The 16,559-nt window shown below is 40.6% G+C and overlaps 2 protein-coding genes across 7 annotated transcripts in view; one reads left to right on the forward strand and one right to left on the reverse strand.

Moving 5' to 3' along the window:
• The first annotated feature begins 2,029 nt into the window (after positions 1-2,029).
• On the forward strand, positions 2,030-10,538 carry adck2 (aarF domain containing kinase 2). Its single transcript, XM_023293467.3, is given in 9 exon segments — positions 2,030-3,310; positions 3,444-3,590; positions 3,877-4,005; positions 4,155-4,250; positions 4,436-4,708; positions 5,851-5,962; positions 5,965-5,978; positions 6,560-6,613; positions 8,282-10,538. Coding segments are annotated over 9 exon segments (1,839 nt in total). The 5' UTR covers positions 2,030-2,437; the 3' UTR covers positions 8,423-10,538.
• Positions 10,244-16,559, reverse strand: part of srpk2 (SRSF protein kinase 2) — an 80,924-nt gene continuing 74,608 nt past the window's right edge. For 4 of the 6 annotated variants that reach the window (XM_035940588.2, XM_055008520.1, XM_055008516.1 and 1 more), the window contains 2 exons: positions 15,751-15,843; positions 10,244-12,683 (listed from right to left, as the gene is read on the reverse strand). In XM_035940588.2, the coding sequence (XP_035796481.2) occupies positions 12,499-12,683; positions 15,751-15,843 (278 nt within the window). In that variant the 3' untranslated portion in view covers positions 10,244-12,498. Of the gene's footprint in view, positions 12,684-15,750; positions 15,844-16,119; positions 16,213-16,559 lie in introns of all 6 variants that reach the window. The other 2 variants (XM_055008522.1, XM_055008506.1) reach the window with 1 other exon arrangement.

Below are 16,559 nucleotides of genomic sequence, written 5' to 3' on the forward strand. Positions count from 1 at the left end.
TTCTGTTCAGTTTCAGAACTGTAAGACACACAAAAAAAATGCAAAGACTGCATTCCAATAGTCACTTCATTGAGCACCCCTCTTAAAATGTCTAACAGCCTCACCTCGGCACAGCAACTATCCTGCTGACCTCTGAGCCTCCACGCTGACCTCTCCTTTGAAATGCAAGAGAGATCTTAAAAGCCTGGCTTGTCCATCAATAGCTGTGGGGGGATGAGGGTGGGAGGTGGAGGCTAGTAACATCTGCTTTGCGTTTATCCCACCTTATTGTATCGCTGAGTCCTCTATCGGGCCTACAGCTGGGATCCTGGGAGCGCTCTGAGCCCACTGTCCAGGGGACTCACACCGTGACTGGGAACGTGGCTCGGACAAGTTCTCAGTCCTTGATGGTGCCCAGTAGGCTGTTTGCAAGGCCTCTGGTTTAAGGAGAGGAAATGACAATGAAATCACACCCAGGGTGTGTTTTGTTCCCTGCCTCCTCCTTTCCTTTATGGCAAAGTAACTGGTTTTGCTGGCCTAATGCTACAGAAAAAATAATAAAGCAGCACCTTATAATCTCTTGGGAGCCTTGTTCAGGAAAACACAGAATGTTCTATTTGGAAGTCCTTTATAATGCTGCTTTCATTAATGTCCAGAACATACTCTGTACACTGGCGTTCCCATCAACAACTTCTAATTCATCAGCTAGAAATACTTTTTTTGCTGACTCTGTTTTGTTGTGCTTTAGCAATTAGTAAAATAATCAATTAGTTCATAGACATAAAACTGACTGACAGCTATTTTTGATCATTAATAGATTGTTGAAGACTTTTTTTGCAAAGTATTCCTCTGGTTACTGTTTCTGAAATGTGAAGATATGCTGCCTTTCTTTGTCTTCTTTTCTGCAAACTGAACATCTTCGGTTTCTTCATGTTGGTTAGATAAAATATGTAAATGTAAGATGTGACACTGAGTTTGGGAAATTATGTTTCACTTATTTATTTATTTTTAAGAAATTATAAGTCATTGGCTGCAGCCTTCGTGCAAAGAGTTGCTTCCTCTCTTTAATGCTTCTCAGCTTTCCAAAAAGTCTCAGATAAGCCACTTCAGCACACATAATAAGCATCTTAAAACACATGTTTATAATTTCATTACTCTTTCTTGGTCCTGGAAAGCACTAACCCTAATTTCAGTTTGGAAAAGCGTTGTGAAAAAGTTTGCTTGCTTTCCTTTTGAATACTAAAATTAGACTTTAGATTTTTTTTTCATTACAAACTTCTTCAATTTGCCCATTTTAATTGTAATGAACACAGATGTGAAAAAAAGAGACAGCTTTTAATATAATTACACGAAATCAAACAAAATTGTAAAATTATGGTTTAATTATTGCTAATAATTTTTAATGAAAGATGCATTTCAGTTAGGTGAGCCAGGTGTAGGGTCCTAAATGCAAGTTCTGAAACACTGAAGCTAAAGTAATCTTAATGGTATTACTTCCACGTGTATTTTTCCCTCTATTAATTAAAAAAAAATGCACTATGACAAGGAAATAAATTCAAACTGCTGTCTAAATCACTGCGTGCATTTGTGCATCCTTCTTTCCTCCCTTCATTCCTTTGCTTCCTACTGGTACAAGGAGAAAGACATACTGAACCGCATAATATGTAAAATGTCTCCATCTGCAGACCAGTCGACGTCAAAGCAATTTTAAATAGTCTTAGTATTTAATGGTTTTAAAAACATTTTGTACTTACCTCGTAGAAAGAAATGTCTTCAATACACTCCACCTGCTTCGTCGGTTGGTAATTTAAAGCGTTGCTTGTTAAATTAGTTTAAAGAAAACAGTTTTCCTCAGTTTAAAAAAAAAAAAATAGCCAGAAATGCGACACAAGACGGACACACATTGCATGAACCGTGGAAACAGGTAAACGAACACACACAATGTCCACTAAACTGATTTGTATCGAACAGTTAAAAGTTTTTCCTCATTTTTTATGCGCAACTTCAAGACGCAGCCACGTGATCTCTCCATGCTACCGTCATACCCGGAAGTAGTCTGTCATTGCAGTGTTTTCATCGGTGTTCTGTTTTCAGTGGTATTGGATGAAATAACGTCAGCTGTACCGTGGAATATCGTGTCAGTCTACAGTGAGAGAAGAAGCTTTTCTCTTTCTTCCAGTGTACATGAAGCTGCAATAAATTGCCAAGGACTATAGGTTAAGGTAATTTCACGAATTTGTGCCAAATAGATTCAATATTTGTCGTAGAATTCATCCAGGTTGCATATTTCTGTTAATCCGCGCCATAAACCTGCGGATGTTTACGTGCAGAATACAGCTTTTTCCGAGTTTGGAGTCATTCTTTACTGATGATTTTGCAAAAGGGTGTTTCGCAATACAAGACGAGCCCATGTGGACCAAGTCACCTCCTGGACTGACTGAGATAACAGACCTCTGATATGATGACCATGATGGTCTTTGCGGCAAGAGGAGTCCTTCTTAACCTGAGGTACACCTTCCAGAAAGCAGGCTCCTTTGCCAGAATCAGACTCTTCCAGACCTCCACCAGGCCATGTTTTGTTAAAAGAGGCCAGATTTTAACCCACATACCCAAGGTTGCACTGTTATGCTGGGGTGCAGCCAGTGTGTCATCATGTGCAGCCAGATGTCAGGAAGCAGCTCTTCCATTCAAGGTTTCTGACAGAAAGTCTCTTGCCAAACTCCAAGTGCACAAAATAATATTTTTTCTGCGTCTCAGCCTCCGTGCATTGGTTCTGCTCCTCAAATTCGGTCCCCTGCTTCTTCTCTCCCCCTTGGCTCTGCTGTCCACCCGCTGGGCGTCTTGCTGGCTGGACGCTCTGCTGTGGGTGACTGAAACATCTGGACCCACTTTCATCAAGCTGGGTCAGTGGGCCAGCACCAGGCGAGACATCTTCCCTCAAGAGTTCTGTGAACGTTTCTCCAGGCTCCACGTCAAGGTGCGTCCTCACTCCTGGTCACACACCAAGCAGTGCCTCCGGAGGGCTTTCGGGGAGGGCTGGAGAAGGGTTTTGGTGTTTGAGAGCAAAGAGCCGGTGGGTTCAGGATGCGTGGCCCAGGTGTACCGAGGCTGGGCCAGGGTGGACCAGGTGGACGACCCAGCCTTCCAGTCGCTGGTGGAGGAGATGGAGAAAGAAGACTTGCTGGAAGCCTGGGAGATCCCTGGTCTGGGAGGTGCAGCGAGCACTCTGTGGAAACTCTGGAGGGGGAGCAGAGAGGAGGAGGGCTATGAGGAGAGAAATCTTCCAGAGGGTCAGCATGAGGAGGAACGCCTGATACCTGTAGCTATCAAGGTCAGTCTCACCATCAAAAAATAGCTTATTTCACCCCACATTGCCTCCATGAATTGTATGTTAACTAGAGCATGGCGTAATATGTTTTTCACGTCTGCGGCTGATGTTAATAAATGGTTTTTGGTGTTTTTAGGTGGTCCATCCAGGCGTCAGGAGACAGGTGGAGATGGATTTATTACTTATGAAAGCAGGCAGCTGGCTTCTGCACTGCCTGCCGGGACTCAAATGGCTCAGTATGTGGGAGATCGTAGGGGAGTTTGAGAAGCTCATGACCAAACAGGTACAGTAAGAGTATTCATCTGCATTTAGATATTGAAAATTGTTTGACTTTGTCTCTAATTTATTTGTTACATTACAAGGGAGCTGGTGTGTCGGTGTTACACAAAAACGAACCGTATGCTTGAAGTCAGACTTTAGGAACATGTGAAGCAGCAAAAGTTAAATAATTAGGCTTCCTACATTTATAGACACCAAATTACACTTCCGCTATACTTTAAAATAGCATCATAGAAAAGGAGCTGGAAATATCTACTTATTTAAGTGATCTGACTCAACATTTATTCCAGATTGATCTCCGATTTGAGGCAAGGAACATCGAGCATTTCCGGGAAAATTTCCGTGATGTTGAGTATGTCAAGTTCCCAACTCCGTTACGACCATTTGTCACCAGGACCATCTTAGTGGAAACTTTTGAAGTGAGTACAAAATGATCTGAAAGTAATTTTAAAAATAAACAGACTATTGAGGTTACTGTGTGTGATTTCAAAGCAATATTCAAGTATTGTAGTTGAGCTGATGTATTTTAAAATCCTTAAATGAGGCCAACATTGTCTCTTTTTGTCAGGAGAGTGAGCCCATTTCTACCTACCTGAACTCTGAGATTCCCAAGGAGGTGAAGCAGAGGATTGCCAGGATGGGAGTAGACACCCTGCTGAAAATGGTCAGATTTTGCTACTGAAGTTACTGCATTGGTTTATGTGACTATTCTGCGTTAGTTTTTTTTTTTTAAATACAAATTTTAAGACATGTTAATTTGACTGCATGTTACCAGATAATTATATGTTTTTTCCTACCTCATAACTTTAACTTTCTTGAGTTATCTACATGTATGCATCTGTCTTCCAGGTTTTTGTGGATAACTTTGTCCACGGGGATCTTCATCCCGGCAACATTCTTGTCCAGCGTCTTGGGCCTCATCCTGGTTCCAGTGAAGGTCTCTCAGGGGAGCAGCATGGGAAGACCACCCTCACCGACTTGTGGGACACAGTGGTGGTCAGTGTCAGACCAGACCCGTGTCCTTTCCAGCTGGTGCTGCTGGACGCTGGCATCGTAGCCCAGCTCAGCGACCACGACCTGGCCAACTTCAAGGCCGTCTTCACAGCTGTGGTGCTGCGTCAAGTAAGAATGCAACGGCTGTACATAAAGTTTCCATTGTTGATCTGTAGTGGATTGATAGCTTGGTGGATCCAAACACTGTCCTTCATGTACAGGGCAGGAATTCAAACAATGATGTATTAGGTGTTTTTTTTTTTATGATGAATGGTCTGGATTGCTTAAAAACATATATGAAGTATTTGTTGGCGTAAGCAGTTTGTAGCATTTCTGTTTAATTTAATGAAATATTTTGTTTAGTGTTAAATTTGTCATGTCAAAGTCAGATACTAAAACACTATTTTTGGTATGTTCTGATAAAACAAAGTGTTAACTAGCTGTTTACTTTCTTTAACCCTCGTGTCATCCTGTAGGTCAAAATTGACACGTTTTAAAGTTTGAAAATGTGGAAAAAAAAAATATTTTCACAGTAAAACTTCTGATGTCCACATTTTCAACATTTTTGGGAAATCTTTGAACATTTTTTGGTAGAAAAAAAGAAATGTTAAAAATGTTTCTTGAGAACATTCACAAAAAAAATTTAACAAAATCCAGTGAATTTCGCTGGATTTTGGTTGAATTTTATGTGAATGTTCTTAAAGAAAACATTAGAAGTTTTACTGATATATATGTAATCACTTTAGATATTTTTAGGATTTTTTTGGAAGATTTTTGCTCATTTTAAAAAAAATATTTACAGGAATTTTCTTGCCAAATTTGGGGTATTTTTTTTTTTTTTTAATAAAATTTTTAAGGGAAACTTTTAAGGAATTATTGGAATTTTCTTCCTGAAGATTTTGCAAATTTGCAGAAATTTGGGGAATTTTTTTGTTGAATTCTTGGATTTTTTTTAGACAAGGAAACAATATTTGTTGGTGCCCATAAATGAGAACAACAGGAGGGTTAATATGACAAAGAATTTCATTGGTGTTTTCCAGATAATTGATTTCAGAAATAAATATCTGAAGAAATATGATGAGAACTAAAAAGAAATATTATAGGATGTGTAAAACTTGTTTGACACATTTTTCCTCCTTTTCACAATGAATTTAACCAGTTGTTTACTATTTAAAATGCTTCTTATATAGAAGAAAATACCAAGCAAGAAATGAATGAAATCTGTAAGGTGACAGGAAAACTCCTAACCAGCGCTGTGCTTTGATTTTCAGGGTGAGCGAGTGGCAGATTTGATTTTGCATCACGCTCGAGCTAACGAGTGTCGTGATGTGCCTCGGTTCAAAAAGGAGATGGCCGAGCTGGTGGATCATGCCCTCAGCAACACCTCGCTCTGGGAAAGGTAGGAACTGACAATTGTGCTTTTTTGTTGCATCTGATACGTGATGATGGTCACGATGAAGGCTGTGATTATTCTGTTATTACATTCAAGTGCAGAGAACATTGGGAAAAAAGCACGTTTTCAATTTGGCCCTCAACGTGGGATTGTATTACTTTCTCTTCCTGCCGTGCACTGTGCTTGTTGTTCTTGTGTGTTCTAGTGTGATTTAATAAAACATGTGCTTTTGTAATCTTTGCTTGCTTTCCTGTTCTCACTGTCCATGTTAAGGATGAAATGTGCAAATTAAACAAATCTGCCTGTGTGTAATCCCACGGTGCCGCCTTAAGCCCTGACTATTCTTAATCAGAAAACTGTCTTGTGAAGTTATGTTTTATATATATACTATAAATGTCTTGGTTTCAAGGAGTTCAGTGAACACAAACCACCAGTATAACATTCTTCATCCATGAGCTGGGGGTATTTGAAATGTCCTATTATCCGGTGAAAGCAGACAGTAACCTTAACAAATACTGGTCGCTTATTACTATTCGTGCTTTGTTGTTTGTTTTTTTTTTTTTACTGGGTTTTTGTTTTGCTCATAGATCCAAGTGGCTGACTTGCTCTCCAGAGTCTTCAGTCTTCTCATCAAACACAAGGTACCATACTACCAGGTTACATGGAAGATGTCCAATGAAAAAACTAAGTTAATAACAACAGGGAGTCCTGACTGATCCATTGCTGCCAGTGTTTCTCTTTGATTTCTGTAACACTATGAAGAAATGTGATGTCAGAGAAGTGGAAGATTAAATCACTTGCCTCATGCTGCTATCAGGAAGGTCTAGTTCGGTAGGCTGCTGCTTTGGACACGTCTGATTCATGTTTTAATTAAAAAAAACATAAGAAACTATAAATCTATATTCATATGATCTGAAAAACATAACAAATTGGTGCCATTGTACTTAGTGTTTTCATCTAATGCAGGAAAAACTTGTCTTGTTTATAATGTCAGTTTGCCCGTTGTTATTAGGTACACTGTCTGTCCAAAAAAAACATTGTTCCCTGGATCTAACTAAGCAAATAGGTAAGAGCCTTCCATTGAATAATTACTGCAGTGATGAATATGTTTCAGCTGCAACAACTTATTTAACCCTAGATGATGCAGTGAGGAGCTTCTCATTTCTTAAACAACCATGTTGGAAGACATATCCTGTGGTCACGGAAAATATGTTAATCTGTCTCAGAAGGATCAAATTATTGGCCTCCATCAAGCAAAGAAAACAACTAAGGAGATTTCTGAAACTACTAAAATTGGATTAAGATCCATCCAACGCATCATTAAAACCTGGAAGGATAGTGGTGAACCATCGTCTTCGAGGAACAAATGTGGTCGGTCATGTGGTCTGATGAGTTCAGATTTACCCCGTTCCAAAGTGATGAGCGCATCACAGTAAGAAGAGAGGTGGATGAAGTGATGCACTCATCATGGCTAGTGTCTACCATACAAGTCTGTGAGGGCAGTGTTGTGATCGGGGGTTGCTGCATTTGGTCAGGTCCAGGTTCAGCAACGTTATGTGTCCAAAGAATGAGGTCAGCTGACTACCTAAGTATCCTAAAAAATACCAGGTCTTTCCATCAATGGAGTTTTTTTCCCTGATGGCATGAGGGTATTGTAGGATAATGATGCCAGGATTCATGGGGCTCACATTGTGAATGAGTGGATCAAGGAGCATGAGACGTCATCTTCACACATGGATTGGCCTCCACAGAGTCCAGACCTCAGCCCCATTGAGAATCTTTGGGATGTACTAGAGAAGACTTTGCGCCGTGGTCCGATTCTCCCATCAACATAAGATATTGGTAGAAAATAATGCAACTCTGGACAGAAATAAATGCTGTGACTTTGCAGAAGCTTATTGAAACGATGCCATGGTGAATGTGTACCGTTCTCAAAGCTAAAGGTGGTCCAACGAAATATTGTGCGACTTTTTCTTTTTGGACGGACAGTGTATATTCTGTGCATGTATGAACAAACATAGAATTTTCAGGCTGAACTGACTCGCTGATTGACTCGGTAGGTTTTTGCATTGAAGTGATGATTTACAGCACTGTTGCCTGCTCATTGTCAGATAAAACAGGATGTTACTCCCTGGTTAAAGGCTTCCAGACAGAAACAGTAACAGTGTGATAGTTCCTGTCAACAGGTGCAAAGTCATTCCCTTGCCTATTTTTCAAACTTAACCATCTGAACCAGTAACAAACTGAACTGAAACCGATGATTGTGTGGAATTGCTCATTGATGATGTTCCTGATTTTCCTTTTTCTAGGTCAAGCTGGAGAGTAACTTTGCCTCCATTGTGTTTGCCATCATGGTGTTAGAAGGTCTGGGCAGGTCACTCGATCCGAACTTGGACATCCTGGATTTGGCCAAACCCCTGCTGCTAAAGAACTGTGCCTCACTGCTCTGATGCGCACATAAGCACACACAGCTGAAGGACAGCGTATCACACACAGACAGGCACCTGTATAGTAGGTGAATGCAAGGGTAGTAAGACCTACAGTCAGGTCCATAAATATTTGGAGATTGACACTATTTACAGTGTTTCAGCTCTGTGCCCCACCACAATGGATTAGAAATGAAACAATCAAGATATGCTTTAAGTGCAGACTTTCAGCTTTGAGGGCATTTCCATCCAAATCAGGTGAACGGTGGAGGAATTACAACACATTTAATATGTGACCTCCACCACAAGTAATTGGACAGTTGGCTGCTCAGCTGTTCCATGGCCAGGTGTGTGTGTTATTCCCTCATTATTTCATTTCCAAGGAGCAGATAAAAGATCTAGAATTCATTTCAAGTGTGGTATTTGCGTTTGGAATCTGGTGAGGTCAACTCTCAACATGAAGTCTAAAGAGCATCACTATCAGTGAAGCAAGCCATCATTAGGCTGAAAAATCATAACAAACCCATCAGAGATGGCAAAAACATTAGGTGTGGCCAGATCAACAGTTTGGTACATTCTTAGAAAGAATGCACTGGTGAGCTCAGCAACACGAAGCAGGAAGTGAAGACAGCAGCAGTAGAGGCCTGGCAGAGCATCACCAGGGACCAAACCCAGCGTCTGGTGATGTCTGTGGGTTCCAGACTTCAGGCTGTCATTGACTGCAAAGGATTTTCCACCAAATATTAAAAGTGACAATTTGATTTATGATTGTTAGTTTGTCCACTTACTTTTGGTCCCTTAAAAAGGTGGAGGGCGCATCTAAAATGTGTTGTAATTCCTACACTGTTCACTTGATTTGGATGTAAATATCCTCAAATTAAAGCTGAAAGTCTGCACTTAAAGCACAGCTTGATTGTTTCAATTCAAATCCATTGTGGTGGTGTACAGAGCCCAAATGCTGAAAATTGTGTCAATGTCCAAATATTTATGGACCTGACTATATATTATATTTATTCGGTCCATCTATAGATACACTTCATGTGTACATCCTCCTAATGCCATAATGAAGGGTTGTCTTCATGCTCACAATGCAAGATTCCACTGTGGATCACAAAATCACCGTCTCCTCTCTACATTTCAGTCGTGTTGATGCCAGTATTGCCTCATTGCATTATATATTAGTGGGTGTTTCCACTTTGATCACTCTTACTCTCGAATTATCAGCTGTCTAACTGAAGTACGAACATTTCACACAATGAAATCAACTCCCATGCCCCTACAGCTCAGCATAATGAATGAGAGTATATGTGCTTTACACAAAGCACCCCTTGTAGTTTATCGAGTGCTAATGGATGAGCCAGACACATTGGCAGACACAGATGGCATCAGAGACCATTTGTAGTGATTTAAGATAGAAAACAAAATAGTTTTGGAATCCCTAGTTGATACTCAAAAGCATATTTTTACCTTTTAATGACTAATATTGATCTCAGGATGTCCTTTGTCACTCTGTCTTTTATTGCATCTTAGGTAATGTTGTCTAATGGACCATATCTGCTCTAGTGTGAATCACACTGTACTGTAACGTTTGTTCTTATCCACTACATGAACAATGTGAATCCTTTGGCTGATTGTACTCACAACTGATCTTTTACTTTTAACTTTGAATTAAAATAGTGGGAACACAATATGAAATATTTGTATCAATAAATAAGGGAATCAATGCAAATTGATCTTCTTTTTCTTTCCCGTGCTGCCCGTAGTCACTTGTTTTAACTTCTCTAACCCTTTTAAGACAGTGCTGCAACTTCAAAGCAGAAAATTAACTACATCGAGGGCACAGGATCCATTAATTTACAATTTTATTAAATCTGTCAATGAAAAACACAGACAAGACGCGATTCTGTCAATGTCATCAGGAAGAACAGTCAGCATGGCTGAAAGAGTGAGATCAGGAGGTTTTGGTGCAAAAAAAACTCATCACATACCCTTTATTGCAAAACTGTTGATTTTTTTTCATCACCATCAAGAGCCCAGACAGAGCAGCACTGTTCAAGTAAGGAGGGAGGGGAGAGGTGACAACTGTGTAAAAAAATCTGTCAATAATTATTAATAATAATAATAATAATAATAATAATAATAATAATAATAATAATAGTAATGACAAAAGAAATAAAAACATCTCTAATAGACAAACACAATCACCTCAGTATAAGACGAGATTCTGTCACGGTCACAACAACCAGAGAAAAGTTGTTTTCTTTTTTTTCCTATTTTTTTTAATGAATTAAATAGTTTTTAAAAATATCTCACCATTTACTTATAGTCATCTTTTTTTCATTTATTGCGAAAAATAGGCAACTGGACTAATTGTGACGATGCGAGTCTTGTGTGTGTCTGTGTGTGTGTGTGCGACAGAAATAGAGATTAAGTGGAGAGATATAGTGGAACGTCTTGGAGCGTTGGCACTGAGAGCAGCAGCGGTGTGTGGCGATGCGGTACTCTCGTTCAGCCACCAGGTGGCACAGTTCAGTCTGAACATTCCTCTGGGGTCCAGCCATGGCAGCCCACCCTGCCTCCCCACTACATCAGAGGAAGTCAAGTTCTGCCAACAACAGCCTCTGTTTTTTTTTTGGAATGATGCTTGTGTGTTGAAACTTTGTCCACGATCGCTTGTCTGCGTTGCCAAATCTTAGTTCTATGTACAAAGGTTTCAAATCCCTGAAGGACATCTACAAAGACAAGTGCAACCTCCATGTGACCATCCCCTTTCTGGAGAAGCTCAGGGATAAAAGGGTTCCTCTATAGGTCTAAAGGTGGGGGAGGGGGATAGTACCGATCAAATCTGGTAAACGTGCCACAGTAGGAATCAACGGAATTGTTCTCGGGAGTAAAAGTCAGGAATGATGGCAGAGGACCAACAGTTAGTTTAGGAATGTCAAAAGCTGACGGAGAAGGGGTATGTAAAATAGTGATCTTCAGAGGGGGCACCAAAATATCCTAACGCAATTCTTTCTAACAGAACGTCCAAGAGATGTGATGAAACTGGAAAGAAACCAGTGAAATGTACAAACAAAACAAGGCATCCATCGTTCGTTTGTCATATCCCTTCATGCTGATCCATCAGTCTCTCCATGCATTTTAAAAATAGTCTTTAGACCAAGCAGTCCTCCTCCACGTGAAACTGATTGCATTTTTTGTTTTGGTTTTTTTTGCTTGTCCCGCACCTATTCTGTCTGTCTCTGTTAGAATGTCAGTGTGGTGCCCCCTGGAGGACTGGCTGCCCTCCAGCTCCATGTGGTGGCCCCCAGGTAGGAGCTCATTTAGAAGGGGGTGATGTGGGGAACCAAACAGGTGAGAAAGGCTTTTTGGGATTAGATTCTTGGTGAAAATCAGGGTGTAAACTTTTAGTCTGATGTGGGTTAGGAGGGGGGAAAAGCTGGGCTGGAAAAAGAGAAGAAGGGTCGATGTAGGCAGATCTTGAGCGCAGGCACACCCACTCATTCTCACACACGATAACACTCTCACCCATGTGTGTTTGAGGGCCTCGCTACGTAAAGGTCATGGCAGATGGAGTTCTGGACTGTCAGCGCTGCAGCAAGGCTACTCGTTGACTTTTCTTTCCCGTTGCCGAAAAGATCTGCAGCTGTCAGTGGGCCGCGACTGGATCCAAGCAGGTTAAACTGAGAATTGGAAAGAGATAGGTAGACAGATGAAAGAGACTGGCTGACATCGTGACAGCAGAGGAGAAGAAGAAAGCACGGTTCTTTCACACAGACCCTGACTTCTCCCATTTTAGGACGTGGCCAGCATCCATCCTCAAATGATCTGATTCCTTTTGGGAGATGTGTAGGAAGACACAGCTGCTATATCATGTTATCTCCAAGGCTTGTCTTTACATTCCTTTTGGGAAAAGATGTGTGGGAGTTAAGCCTAGTCAGGTAAGCATGTAATGGATGTGTGCGACTGGGCAGGAAGGGAGTCTTTCTCAACTGTTTCTCTCCATATTGTGGTTCCACAGGCTGCCACCAGGGGGGGATGTTTGGGCTAACGGTTAGTGGGGGGGGCAAAGGAGGAGGGCGATTAATCGGAGTTTGTGGCTACAAGTTGAGCCAAGGGTGGTTGAGGCATTCGCCGGCCGAGGCCCTCTTCTCGGGGACCATCTCCAGCATGGGCAGAAGGAAGTGAGTGAAGTGTCCGGCGTCTTCGTGCGACCAGCCGTACTTCTCCACCAGCACGTCGAACAAGGACCACGGCTTCAGCTTGGTGATGTGCCGCAGCTCACCTGCAGACGGTCAAACAGAGCAGAGTCAATGATGGCACAGGATGGTGTGAAGACAAACAGCAGTGGTGTTAAAGGGGTTGGTCCTCACGGTTACAAAAAAATGAATCTTCTCATTTTCAACAAATCCCAAGAATTAAAACTAAAATAATGATGAATGGATCTTATGCCAAAGTCAGACGTTTAAACCTTTGGACTATGTAGTTCCTTTATTGTCCAAAAACCTATAAAAACACATCATTAAGCCACAATGCTGATGTGTTTCTTCTTATTGTTTGCGCTGTAGTTAATTTTGATTCAATCCCACATTCAGTCCTGCACAAAATGAGTTTTTCATCTGCAGCTGAAATTACCATTAGTATACTTTACAAACTCCTGTTTGAGTAACCTTTGTAGGAAGTTTTGCCTTTAAAAAAAATACTTGCCACCGTTACGTCATCATTTGGAACAAATAGGAAGTAAGAAAGTACATAAAGTGGTATTGTTAGGTTTGATCTTATCATGGGATATGTTGATAATAAGAAAAACATGGAACATCATCAGCCTAATAGTTTAACTCTAGTGGTGTCTAGCCATGCAGATAGTGTAGTTCTACTATGAGAGGTTTCTATTTCCACATCAGAAGTAATTTGTGGTTCTCACAGCATTGAAATCTTGACGGCTCAGCAGCAACATGTTTCTAAAAACTATGAAATCAAAATTACTCTGAAAGATTCAAAGGACATAAACACACAAATACAGTGTGGCCATTTTTTAAATAGTATAAGAGACAATATATGATCATGTAGAGGAAAACAATGTGTCATGATTTAAATGATAAATGCACCAATAACCCTATAATGACAACATTTTAATCATCAGAGTGTAACTATGTGAAGAGGAATTTCTTTTTGTATTTATCTCTTAATTACTTATTTTTAAATTGTGAATATAATTTGATTTCTCAGAAAGTGACAAGGTGATTACTGTGCATATTACAACAGGAAAAGAATATCATCCAATATAAGACTTATTTTTTCTGTTGTTGTTACAAGTGAAGCTAGTTGTTCTCATAGAGAAATGTTGCTGCTGAATTTTTAAATTTAAATGTCTGATGTTTTCGGGACACAAACGACAATCTATATAAATATGTGAAAATGTCTCCAAACCATCTCCATGGATAGATTCCACTATTTCATTCAGGTATCTGGGTGAACTGGCCATTTAACCAGATGCCATGGTAAGCCATGATTATGCAGACTCCAAACTCCAGACAGCAGCTGATTTCACTAATTACTTCACCTCTCTCTGTTTGAAGGTTTGCTAATCAGTGAGGTGCTGCAACAATGGAGTGAAAACCTGCAGAGTCTTGGCTGAAAACCACTAAAACAGAAGACGAGATGGATAGAAATAGACACAGAGATGGAAAGGTAATGGAAATCGACAAGGAGAGGAAGGTGTTCATTATTCAAGAGAAGAGGAAAACGGTTGGCTGAGTCTACAAGTCTGACAGAGAAGAAAGAAAGTGTGAGAGAATGATTAATGATGGAAGCGATCAAGACCGAAGGTCCAGTTCAAACCACGGCTGCCATGGTAACCTCTCTTTCCTCTGCACTGACTGGAGTACACAAGATGGGGGAATGGAAACCATTTATCAAGAATTCTCTCACATTGTGCAAGGGATTAATTAAGACCCTGTGTTGACGTGATTTCTGACGGCAACATTAACCTTTACAGCTGTGTTATTTTTATTTTGTTTGGTGATAATAGAAACAATCTTTAGGTCTACATTCTTACAAAAGTTAATTATGTTTTTCCAGGTGTTACATCTCCAATCAATGCATCTGCTTTCCTTAAATTTAAACAAAAATCAGTGTGCATGATGGAAACAAGGTGACGCAGCCGGACGACTGCACTGCGCGAAGGCTTCTTGGCAGACAGGAGAAGCCCAGAGAGACAGAGCAAGAAAGTCAGACCAGATTAACAGAGCACCAAGAGATAAAAGGGAGAACATTGAGACATCAAGTGCAGGCTCAGACCTAAGATACAGACAACATCAAAGGCGGAATATTCAGGTCTCATGACACATTATGAAGAATATATGAGCACAAAGGATAGGAGATCGAGAGAAACTAAAAAGAGAATAAATGAGAGAGTGCAAGGGTTATCAGCTGTATCAAACACAGATCCACACACTTACCAGGCTCGTAGATGAGCAGAATCAGAAAGGTGTATGACACACTAAGGTGAAGCCTTAGTATGCATAGGCTGGGAATGCGACTTAACCATCATTATTTCTTTTAGTTCTGTTACTTTTGCTGACTTCTGCTCACCACAAATTTGTAAATTATTACTCCTAATGTTTGATACATAACATATAGTGATAAAACACTTGTCGTTATTTCTTTCTTCTGGACAATATTTCACAGAACATCTGACTGATCTGCTGTCTGTTCTACTACAAGCTAGTTTGCTCCAGTCTGTGTGAAGATAATACATTTTCTAATTATTTAAGAGACAGAAAGATTAAGACAACTACAACAAAGTATTTGAATGTTCATTTAGCAGAAATGGGCAACAAAATTGAAATCAGTACCAGCATATCATCACAAATATTTTCTATTAATTGATAAAATCATGTCACGACGAGACCAAGTGACATTTAAATCATATTGGTTTGGATTTGATAAAACTCTTCAACAACTAATTTTGTTAGTTTTAGTTACAATGTGCTTAGATTCGTGAATTTGAACAATTACTTAAAAATTAATCAAACTATATATTTCTTTTTTTTTAAACTAAGATATACGTTCATTGGAGACAGAAAACCTTAACCCTGGATAAATTGTGATTGTACTGAATTGTTGTGCAGTTGTACACTTCATTATTTATTTTTGCTGTGACTGACAACTTACCTGAGGCTATCTGGACCTGCCTTAATGCAGAATGTGTGCAAACGTCACTACGCAACAATCACTATTGGATCCAGCTTTTGGTACCACTACTGAGCTCCGCGTACTCTACAACTATCCCTCAGGATGAGGCCTACGCTTCACCTAACCAGCCACTAACTAACCACGGTGTCGATTACCTTTCTTGGAGAAAAACTCTCGGCTGTACTTCCCGGCAGCGACCACTTTGCGTGGGACCTTCCCAAGGAGCTCCATGATCAGAGCGATGTGGTCTGCCCACCACCACATACATCACAAAGGGAACAGGCACGGTTCAGCATTACAGCATGCACGCACATCAACACACATACACTGGCTGAACGGTGCTGACACACACAGCTGCCCGAGGGTACTGCATGGACACATTCACAGACAGTTAGGTTCTCATTGCCGGCTTCATACTTTCAATTAAAAGATTCCATTTTGACCAAATACTCTGCTAGTGTCCATTTCTGTCCCTCTTAGACATTTGTGTGTCCCAGTCCCACCAGCTCTCTGGCCAGCGCTACCTCTTCTGTTGAAGAACTCCCGGGAATATTTTCCGGAGAGCGCAAAGTGCCTTGGAATACAGCCCAGCAGCTCTATGATGTGGGCTATGTGGTCTATGGAGGAGAGAGGAAGGTGGGAGTGAGGAGAGGGGGAGGGAGAAAGGAAGCCGAAAAAGACGAGGATGGGGAAGGAAATGTAGACAAAAATACAGAGAAAGAAATGGTGACGCCAAACAGAGGAGAATTAATGGAGAAAGAAATTAAATGTGAGAAAAATAGAAACAGAAAGGGGGTGAGGTGTATAAAAGACCACAAGGGGGTAAGGATGGGATCAAAAGAGAGGGAAGAGGAAGGAAAAAAGAGACAGTCACAGATAGTAAAGTAGAAAAACCTGTGTTAGTGAGCTGTGCCTCCACAGCAGAGGTGAGGAAATGAAATGAATAAAAGTGACATGCATTCAG

The sequence above is a fragment of the Amphiprion ocellaris genome, chromosome 3 (assembly GCF_022539595.1).
Source record: "Amphiprion ocellaris isolate individual 3 ecotype Okinawa chromosome 3, ASM2253959v1, whole genome shotgun sequence".
NCBI classification, from domain to species: Eukaryota; Metazoa; Chordata; class Actinopteri; family Pomacentridae; genus Amphiprion; species Amphiprion ocellaris.